Source organism: Callorhinus ursinus, unplaced genomic scaffold (genome assembly GCF_003265705.2).
Source record: "Callorhinus ursinus isolate GAN/ISIS: 27379988/994484 unplaced genomic scaffold, GSC_fseal_2.0 scaffold37, whole genome shotgun sequence".
In the NCBI taxonomy this organism is placed as follows: Eukaryota; Metazoa; Chordata; class Mammalia; order Carnivora; family Otariidae; genus Callorhinus; species Callorhinus ursinus.
In genome coordinates, this window is record NW_027397099.1 from 5,677,180 (window position 1) to 5,687,849 (window position 10,670).

The 10,670-nt window shown below is 46.0% G+C and overlaps 2 protein-coding genes across 7 annotated transcripts in view; one reads left to right on the top strand and one right to left on the bottom strand.

Annotated features, from left to right (window-relative positions):
- PRMT7 (protein arginine methyltransferase 7) overlaps positions 1–8,832 on the bottom strand; it is a 44,755-nt gene extending 35,923 nt beyond the window's left edge. For 4 of the 6 annotated variants that reach the window (XM_073880082.1, XM_073880081.1, XM_025888817.2 and 1 more), the window contains exons 1-3: positions 8,736–8,832; positions 3,926–4,102; positions 351–387 (exon numbers count right to left, since the gene is read on the bottom strand). In XM_073880082.1, the coding sequence (XP_073736183.1) occupies positions 351–387; positions 3,926–4,020 (132 nt within the window). In that variant the 5' untranslated portion in view covers positions 4,021–4,102; positions 8,736–8,832. Of the gene's footprint in view, positions 1–350; positions 388–3,925; positions 4,103–6,013; positions 6,162–8,171 lie in introns of those variants that run through there. The other 2 variants (XM_025888818.2, XM_073880080.1) reach the window with 2 other exon arrangements.
- Positions 8,833–8,872: 40 nt separating this feature from the next.
- Positions 8,873–10,670, top strand: part of SLC7A6OS (solute carrier family 7 member 6 opposite strand) — a 7,344-nt gene continuing 5,546 nt past the window's right edge. Inside the window, exons 1-2 of the mRNA XM_025888821.2 lie at positions 8,873–9,107; positions 9,232–9,513. Of these exons, the coding sequence (XP_025744606.1) occupies positions 8,913–9,107; positions 9,232–9,513 (477 nt within the window). The 5' untranslated portion in view covers positions 8,873–8,912. The remainder of the gene's footprint in view (positions 9,108–9,231; positions 9,514–10,670) is intronic.

The window sequence follows — 10,670 nt, forward strand, 5'->3', positions numbered from 1 at the left end:
AAAAAAAAATTACAAATGGACTATACCAGGTAAACCTGTGTAATTAGAGAATTTTTATCTAGAAGAGAAAATGAAGAACAGCTAGAGAGATCCCATTCCTTTTAAATCCTAATGGACAAGATCTGCAGAGGTCTTATGTCTTCTTCAAGGTCACACTCAGGTAAACAGCAGAGCTAGAAGTAGGCCCCAGCCTCCCGACTGATTTCCTGACCACTGCACCATGATGCCCATCTACATTATTCTACCATCATGCCTCTGGAGGAAATGGGTTTTGTGTGTTTTTTTGAGGGAAATTTTAACCTCCAGGTTTCAAACCCCACAGTGAGCTAATGGTTTCCTTTTACACTTACTCTGTCTTTGTCATGCAGCATATCAGCATAGGATGATCTAAAAAACAAACAAAACAAAAAGACAAGTCAGAAACCTCTACTAATAATGATATCCAGCAGCCTATGAGAGCATTCACATATATAATGCATTCCTAAATCTGATGGGACAAACATCCAGGCCAGCCCATTTTATTTTTCATTACTGAACCATAACTGACACCCAATGTTATATCAGTTTCAGGTGTACAACATAGTGATTTGGCAATTCTACACTCAATGCTCACTAAAGTAAATGTAGTCACCATGTAACATTACTACAATATTATTAACTATATTCCCCATGCTGTACCTTACATCTCTAATCCAGGCCTGTTTTTAAATTTTTTTTAAGGTTTTATTTATTTATTTATTTGAAAGAGAGCGATTGAGTGAGAGAGAGCATGAGCAGGGGGAAAGGGAGAGGCAGACTCCCCTACTGAGCAGGGTGCCCAACAAGAGGCTCGATCCCAGGACCCTGGGATAATCACAGATGCAACACAGCAGAGAGGAATCAAGAAAAGTATACACCTGCTATGTAAGTGAGGGGTGTCATGCCCAGCACTTTCCCTACCTCATCAGGGAGAACAAAGAGTTCACCAAACTACAGGCTGTTAAAGGGAGGAGAGCTGCTTTTCTGTATTTTTGTCACAATTCACAAACTTGGAAAATCTCTGGCAGGATCAGGATAAACCTCCAGAACTCACGAGTCCCAGCCCAAAAATGCCTTTTGAGTTCCAGGTAAGAGCTCAGACACTCTCAATCAACAGAGGACCTCCCGCTTCAGGTCAACATCAAAATCACGGGAGAGTTTTTGTTTTTTTAAAGTAGGCTCTACGCCTAACCAACATGAGGCTTGAACTCACAACCCTGAGATCAAGAGTCACATACATCACCACATCAAAAACTAATGATGTATTGTATGGTGATTAACATAATAAAATAAAATTAAAAAAAAAAAAAGAGAGTCACAGACATGCTCTACTGACTGAGTCAACCAGGCAGCCTGGAGAGCTTATTTTAAATGCACATTCCCATGATACATGCAAATAGATCCTGATCCAAAAAACTGGGCAGAATCTGGAAATATGCACTTGAACTGGTGCCCCAGGCAAGCATGACACAGTTCATACTCTACACTTTGAGGAGCACTGTACTAAAAGAATAGTGTTGTTGTTGTTTTTATTTTCTTTAATATTTTATTTATTTATTTGACAGAGCGAGAGAGCACAAGTAGGAGGAACAGTAGAGGGAGAGGGAGAAGCAGGCTCCCCGCCAAGCAGGGAGCCCTATGCAGGGCTAGAGGACCTGAGCTGAAGGCAGATGCTTAACCATCTGAGCCACTCAAGCATCCCGTTGTTTTTTTTAATGGCACAAGGCTTTTTACATGTGAACCCACCTACAAATGTGTAGTTGAAATCTGGTTCTGCCTTTCTCTGCCTTTCAAGAGGCATGTCTGGTCCCCATCTTCCCAGCTTCATCACCCCACCACTCCCCACCACTCCACAGACATCTTCCCAGCTTCATCACCCACTCTCCCCACCACTCCACCCACTCTCCCCAACACTCCACAGACACATCACTCTCCCAAAGCACTACGAGCCCACTCCATCAGTAACATCCAGGATTTCTGTCCCAGGCGGACACTCCCTTTTCCCAGAACGCTCTCCTCTTTTCCACTTTCTGGCCATTCCCTCCTGGTTCTCCTGCCTCCCCTCTTTCAGGATTCCTTCTTCAGCCCTCTACCTTTCTCATTCCATACCCTCTCTGAGAGCCTGCAATCTCTTCTAGTTTCAATTCTAACAACTGCAAATTGGCTCCAGATCCATGTTTATCTGCCCACTGGCATCTCTACCTGGATGTTCAAACCCAGATACCTAATCTCCATCACCTTCCTCTTCCCAGCAACACCCATTTCTCCTGTGTTCTCCCTTGGGAACAACAGCTCCATCCACTCCTTCACCCTAGCCAGAAATCCTGGGTGCTTCTTTAATTTTCTCTCTCGTTCCTTCACTGCATCCAATGGAGTTACCAAACTCAAGCTCCCTCGAAGCTGTCTCCTCCTCTCCCCACCTCTACTGCCTCACCTGTGTGGGGTTGCAATAACACCCAAATGGATTCCGCTCCCTCCAACCCACTTTCCACACTGTTCTCAGTAAACGTTCCAAAATGCAACCTAATCTGTTTGTTCCGTTTAACATCTCAATCACTCAGAAAATAATGTCCAGTATCTTTAGAAAGAAGGTAATGTTTTTGATCCCTTATTCTGCACCACACACTGTATTTCACTCATTCATCAAACAACCTTAAAATAAAGATATATGAAGAAATGTACATTATTACATATATCAAGCCATATATTACCATACTGAGGCTCCAGGAAGTGAAGCAGCTTGACTAATGTCAGACTTGAGACAAGACAGGCCCAGACTTACTCTCATGCTCCTCTTCCTGCATTTTGCCACCACCCTTCACAATATGACCCTGCCTACCTTTTTCAGTATCCTCTCTCACCACAGCCCTGCTTTTGTACCCCATTCCAGCCCCTTCAAACTGCTTGCAACCCCCCAAACCAGTTCATCTGGAAGATTACAGGTAATCCCTGCAGCTCAGAAAGCAATTTCCCTCCTTCTAGATTTGGGAAATCACTCAAGTATCACTCCCCAGCCCAGCTGTTCTTGCTGCTTCCACGAACTCTTGTGCCTGTATCCACTGGTCTTTCTCTCATTGTCATAATTTTTTCTATGTCTGTCTCTTGACAAAACGGCATATCCCTGGGACGCCTGGGTGGCTCAGTTGGTTAGCGTCTGCATTCGGCTCAGGTCATGATCCCAGGGTCCTGGGATCAAGTCCCCCATCAGGCTCCTTGCTCAGCGGGGAGCCTGCTTCTCCCTCTCCCTCTGCCTGCCATTCCCCCTGCTTGTGCTGTCTCTCTGTCTCACAAATAAAGTCTTAAAAAAAAAAAAACACAAACTGCATGTCCCTTGAGGATGAGAACCCTATTGTCTTCATTTTGGTATTCACAGTCCTAGCACAGTGCTATCATGTTGTATGCACTTAATGATTGCTAAAGAACAGTAACTCACTTACACAGGTTTAAAGATCCCATCCAAGGGAAAAAAAAACACATTTTTTCACTTTTTCCATTCAAGAGAATTTAGCCATATGTTAAATGTATCACCATTTCGGTAGCACAAGTAAATGATTAAATTTCAGAAACACTACCACTACCAACTACAACTACTACTACTAACTACTACTACTACTACTACTAACTACTAACTACTACTACTACTGACCCTTGGGCCGTCTTTGCTCCATGAGACAGACCCTCCAAGACTCCAAGAAGGCTGTTACATATCTGACTCTCCACACAGAAATGACTTTGCCTCACTCCCACACAAACCTACCTGGCTAAGCAGACCTGCTCATGACCAGTACCTGCCCTGAAGAGCAGCACTGGGTAATGCCTAGTCCATATTCATCGCATTCCGGGGCTCCTGCTTTGAGAGCAAAATGCCCCACCCAGCTGCAACCAATTGTGAACACACCCTTGTTACCTTGCAATCTCCTGGTGGTAATCATAGTGCTCATCCTCCTCCAGCCACTCCACAGATCCCGTGGTCGGATTGGCCCGCCCGCAGAAGACTTTCATGGTGCCAATCAGCTCCTTGGTTTTAGCACAGAAAAGCAGCCTTGCCAGCTCACTTCTTGTGGACAGGTCTAATCGTCAGAATCTATTCACATCATAATGCCCAAAATGGAAAGAAAAAAAAATTTAAAGACAAAAAAAAAAGGAAAAAGGAAAAAAAAAATCAAGACATACACAAGTGTCAAAGCCACTGAAAATATTTGTTAATCAGTATTTTAATCTTTCCAGCAAGAGTTATTTGATTTTATATTCAGCATGTAACATCAAAAACTGTAATACATAAATTCATAAAGCTATCTGGAAACTTCAGCAGTCCTCAGTGATTCCAACACAGGTCAAATGAGCCTCACAAGTGCATCTGGATGCAGCCTCAAAGTAAAGGCAGATGAGAAGAGAAATAAAGCAGAGGGAACAGGAGGCTAATAGGAAAGGAGAAACAGAGACTGGGGTGGTGGTAAAAGAGTGCCACCAATACGGCCTCAGTATATCAAACACACTTAGTTTAAGGAAAATAATAAAGGGATGCCTGGGTGGCTCAGTCGGTTAAGGGTCTGCCTTGGGCTCAGGTCATGATCTCAGGGTCCTGGGATCGAGCCCCGCATCGGGCTCCCTGCTCAGCGAGGATTCTGCTTCTCCCCCTGCTTGTGTGTTCTCTCTCTCTGACAAATAAATAAAAAAAAAATCTTAAAAAAAAAAAGGGAAAAATAATAAAGAGCACTTCAAACAAACTAGGAAAACCTTCATCTAAACAAATAAACCACAGCTATTCCAGAAATACGTTGAGCCAAAAAATAAGCAAATCACAGAATACATACGGTATGATTACATTTACATAAAATTATAATTATGCAAAAACAAGAACCATATATCCTTCAGGGATCACACTAAAAAGCTACAGAAGGGAATGAAGACAGTGGTTATCCTTAAGAGGGAAGGGAAAAGCCTGGGATCAAGAAGGGTCACAGAGGTGACTTCAAAATAGCACTGTTTCTTCCATAAATGGGTGGTAGGATTAAAGAGGTTCACGATACTGTCATTCTTTATGCCTTACCATTTTTTAGTAACTAGTACTTCTTACTCAATATTTGGTTTTAAAAGCAATTTTAAAACAAGTCTTCATCTAGGGGGTGCCTGCCTGGCTCAGTCTTTATAGAGTGTGCAACTCTGGATTTCAGGGTCTTGAGTTCGAGGCCCACATCGGGTATAGAGATTAGAGAAATTAAAAACAAATTTTTTAAAGATTTTATTTATTAGCGGGAGTGTGCCATGTGCACACACACACACACACACACACACACGCAGAGGGGCAGAGGGAGAGGGAAAAAACAGACTCCCTGATAAGCAGGGACCCTGGGATCATGACCTGAGCTGAAGGCAGCCCCTTAACCGACTCAGCCAACCAGGCACCCCTAAAGAAATAAAAATTTAAAAGAATATTCATCTAAAAAACATCCTTCAAATAAATGTTGCCAGATTCATGTCTTGTGTGAGCTATTTCCGCAGATCTATTTCTGACAGAGAAACACCACACCTCAAAGTCTGAAGGCACCTCTCTGCAAGTCTGAGCTCTTCCAGCATCCTGCCTCTTACCTTCAGAAAACATCAAGTGTTCCACACTTCCCTTCATTTCCTGTTAAACACTGATCCATCTTCAGGAAACCTTAGAAAGAATGCATACTCCACAGATCCCTAAAACGTCCCTAAGGCACTTAATTGGCCAGAATTATGGCCTTTCTCTTGAAGTTATCTACACTAACTAAACACTGAATTCTTTTTTTTTTTTTTTTAATGATTTTATTTACTTAGAGAAAGAGAGCCCTGCCAGGGGAGGCGCAGAGGGAGAGGGAGAGAGAATCTCAGGCAGACCCGACACTGAGCTCGGAGTCTGACAGGGGGCTGGATCTCACGACCCTGAGATCATGACCTGAGCTGAAATCAAGAGGCTGACACTTAAACCCACTGAGCCACCCAGACGCCCCAAACACTGAATTCTTACAAATGAAGACGGGGAAAATCTTTTCTTTAAAGACTCAGGCAGTCAGTGGTCTGGTTCAAAGTAGTCAGTTTATCCTTCAGTGAAACTCGACTTCTAAAATCTCAGTGTATCCATCCTCTCATCGAGCGGCTCTCAAACTCTGTGGCAACCTCAGTAAGAAATATACTTTACATCAACACAATACACACACATAAACATAAGCTTTCACAAAACAGTATTTAGCCTTCCTGCCAGCAAGGCCCTCTGATATATTCTACTCTATTTCATTTTTTTTTTAAATTGATCATGATCTGGGGCGCCTGGGTGGCTCAGTCAGTTAAGTCTGCCTTCAGCTCAGGTCATGATCCCAGAGTCCTGGGATCAAGCCCTGTGTCGGGCTCCCTGCTCATCCGGGAGCCTGCTTCTCCCTCTCTCTCCACCCTGCTTGATGTTCTCTCTCGCTATCTCTCTGGCCAACTCTGTCTCTCTCTCAAATAAATAAAACCTTTAATAAATAAATTGATCATGATCCACTAAACTGATTTCATAATTGGTGGGTTGCAACCTATAGGTTAAAAAGCTTTGCTAGAGGGAGCACCTGGGTGGCTCAAATGGTTGAGTGTCTGCCTTCTGCTCAGGTCGTGGTCCCGGGGTCCTGGGATTGAGTCCCACATCAGGCTCCTGACTCAGCGGGGAGCCTGCTTCTCCCTCTCCCTCTGCCTCTCCCCCTGCTTATGTACTCTCTCTCTCTCTGTGTCTCAAATGAATAAATAAAATCTTTAAAAAAAAAAAAAAAAAGCTTTGCTAGAATCAACCGTGAACATCTCCTGTGCTAATCAAAAAAAAAAAAAAGAGTACAACTATCAGAATCCATAATGTGCTTTAGAAAACTGTCCGGGGTGCCTGGGTGGCTCAGTCGTTAAGCCATCTGCCTTTGGCTCAGGTCATGATCCCAGAGTCCTGGGATCAAGCCCCGCACTGGGCTCCCTGCTTGGCGGGAAGCCTGCTTCTCCCTCTCCCGCTCCCCCTGCTTGTGTTCCCTCTCTCTCTGTGTCTCTGTCAAATAAATAAATAAAATCTTAAAAAAAAAAAGAAAGAAAGAAAACTGTGTCCAAAAACTGCTAGAGTAGAAAGAAATGGCCACATCTGGCTGAATGTTCAGTGAAGACTTAAAAGATGGCTATGATTTAAGGCAAGCATGGGAGGGAGAGGGCACTTCACCAGATTAGAGAGACTGTCATGCACAGTGAATAAACCAGTTTAGCTGAAGTAAAACTGAACAAAGAGTCAAACATGTCAGTGGGGTACATACTGTGGAGAGCCCTGAAACCCTTATCCTGTGGGGTATGTGGGACCAATTCTGAAGTCATTTAAAGGTTAACAGTGTAGTATTCTAATCTATGGAATTCCCTTTTTGTGCTCTTGCTCGGGCTTTACATAGGACTACAGTTTTTTTTCACAACCGGAGAGAAGTTACTGGTTTCATATAAATGTAAATAAATGCTTGCAGATGGGAACCATGTCTTGTAACCTCTCTGGGTGAGAACTACACATCTTCTAGAGAAATCCCCTCATTTATTATTACAACTTGTCTTCTCCCAAAAGGAGCCACACTCCAGATTCAAGAGATATTGTGACACCCCCCTCCTCATTCCCCCAAACCTGTCAACTCAATTGATGGTTTATAAGGAGGGAATGGAAACCACCCTGCCAAGCCCCAAGTGGATTACCTGTCAGACTTCACAGCAGGTATTTGGTTCATTCATTCAAAATTTAGTAAAATTTACACAATGCCAAACACTGCATTTGGGACTGGAGGACTCCCATAAACAAAAAAAGGAGATCTTTGTCCTCCAACAGATTAGATTTTAATGAGGGAGAGACGAAGGATAAACAATCCCACACTGTGTGGGTGCAAGAAAGGAAATATGCAGGATCCTATTAAAAAGAGTAACACGGCTATGGAAAGAATGATGAAGGTGCCATTTAAGTTGAGACATGCAAGATAAGCCAGGTTAAAAGTTATGGAAGAGTAGTGCTTATGTCTCCGGAAACGTTAGCCCTACTTTTCCCCTACCCCTATTTTCCCTACGGGGGAAAAATAAGGAAGTGCATAAGCAAAAACTGACAAAAGCCTGAGTGACTGAAGCACTCTGAGCAAAAGTAAAATAGACTATACCGGTGGGCTTCTGCAAATCACACTGGGCCAAGCTGGCTTCGGAAAGATGTTTGGATTTTGTTCTACATGCACTGGGAGCCACTCAAGAGTTTTAAGCACAAAAATGTCCACGTCAGATGTACGCTTTTACAGGGCCACTCTGGCTAACATGTGGTGAATGGACCGGTTTCCAACTACTCAACACAGTGACTGGGAAAAGCGAGCCCATAAGCAGTTCCCTGAATCCAAGAAACGTGGCCCAGCTAGGGGTGCGATGCTTCGAGCTCCGTTATGATTGCGGTTCGAGTCTCTGTCGCTGAGAGGAGGCGCCAAGTAGTATAATCCAGGTCCCCGTGGAGGTCACCCAACAGAACCGTATCCCAGTTCTCTTGCCAGCCCAGAGGCTTTAAGCCGCCCCATAAGGACTCTATAAAGGTCCTCGAGAATCCGGAAGAGACGGAAACTCCGGCGGCCCAATACGCCCACGCCAGGTACGTCAGCCCGAGCCCCTGGGCTGAGAAAAGATGATGGCTGCACTCGGGACTCTACTGAGACCCCTCATTTCCAACCCGCCCAGGGCCTCACCCGCCGCAGAAACCGTTCCGTTCACTTCCGCCGCCGCCTCCACCTGGCCGCGACTGGCAAAAGGGGGCGGGACTTCCCAGCGCCCGCTGAGCGTGCCGGGAGCGAGGCACGGAAGCGGAACTTTAGGGCCCTCCCGTCGCACCCCACGCGTTCCCACAGTACTCCGCGACAGCCGCTATGGAGGCCGGCAGGACTGCAGTCCTTCGCGTGAAGCGAAAGCGCAGCGCGGAGCCTGCCGAAGCCCTTGTCCTCTCTTGTAAACGCCTCCGGAGCGGCGCCGTCGAGTCGGCGACCCAAAAGACAGCCCCCGAGGATCTGGAGAGAGGGCCGGAGAATAATGTCTTCCAATTGGTGGCCACCGTGCGCTCCCAGGTATTGGGCGGGATGGAGCCGGTGTTTGAAGGGGATCTTAGAGCACTGCCGGGACGAAATTGTATCCCTGACCCGTTGAAGAACCTCCTGCTTACCCCGGCTTCCCTCCCCTACTACCTTCCAGGAGGAGCCAGTCCAGGCGCTCGTTCGAGCCGCCCTGCGCCCTTCCCAGGGCAGCCAGCAGCGTATCCGCCGCGATCTCCGCGCTTCGACTCGGGAGATCCGGCAGGAGGGCCGCTACCGGGTGATCTCTGGCCGCCGGTCCTCGGGGATTCCCTCGGGTAGCCCAGAGTCCATCGACGCACCGGGAAACCCAGAAGCCTCCGAGGACGCAGGTTTCCAGCTGTTCGACCTAGTCCACGAGGAAGGAGACCCAGAGGCCGTCGCCACCGCAGGCTCCTCCAAGGTGAGTACCCGCCCAGAGAGCACTGGGCCTCCCCGGACTGATAGTGCCAGGAGTCTGGGCGTTAAGTCAGCACATAGTTAAGAGGAGGTACACGGCTTCACCTTCCCGATGATCTGTCAGCCCTGGTAACCTCTTTTTGCAGGTTAGGTTATTCATTCAACAAGTATTTACTGAGTGGCCACTATGTGCCAGGCATTGTTCTTAGGTTCTGTGGATATACCTTTGAGGACTTAACACTCATTTTTTTTAAAATATTTTATTTATTTACTTGACAGACAGCGAGAGAGGGAACACAAGCATGGGGGTAGTGGGAGAGGGAGAAGCAGGCTTCCCGCCGAGCAGGGAGCCCCATGGGCTCGATCCCAGGACTCTGGGATCATGACCTGAGCCGACTGAGCCACCCAGGAGCCCCGAGGACTTAACATTCAGGTAGAGGAGAGAAACAGTAAAGAAGTGAAATTCAATGTCAGATGTTGATAGGGGCTGTGTGTGGGGGGTTGGGTGGCAGGGAAAGAGTTGTTCCATTTCAGAGAGGGTCTCAGAAAATGACATGAGAGCTTGGAGGAGGTGAATGGCAAGGCACTGTGGATATCTTAAAGACAGTTTGGTGTTTTCAAGATCACTGTGCCCAGAGCCTAGTGAACTGAGGAGCTGGAGCCCAGTGAACGGAGGAAAAATAATAAGGAATTTGGGAGACGATGCCTGCTAGACCCTGAAGGTACTTTTAAGGACACACTGCCTTTCACCCTGAGATGGGGAATTACTGGAGGTTTTTGAGCAAGGTAAAGATAGAACAGATGGAAAAACTCATCAAAGGGAGGTTAAAGGACTGGTCTTGCGTAGCAAATCAAGTTTGAGGCAGATTGAAGTGTAGAGTGCAAGTCTTCTCACATTTAATCCAGTGTTCTTTCCATTGTTATATTTACTAAATTTGTTTTGTACCTCAGTTCCAAAAAACAAACTCTACTACATGTATTAAGACTATAGAAATGGGGGCGCCTGGGTAGCTCAGTCATTAAGCTTCTGCCTTCAGCTCAGGTCATGATCCCAGGGTCCTGGGATCAAGCCCCGCATTGGGCTCCCTGCTCGGCGGGAAGCCTGCTTCTCCCCCTCTCCCTGCTTGTGTTCCCTCTCTCGCTCTCTCTCTCTCTCTCTCT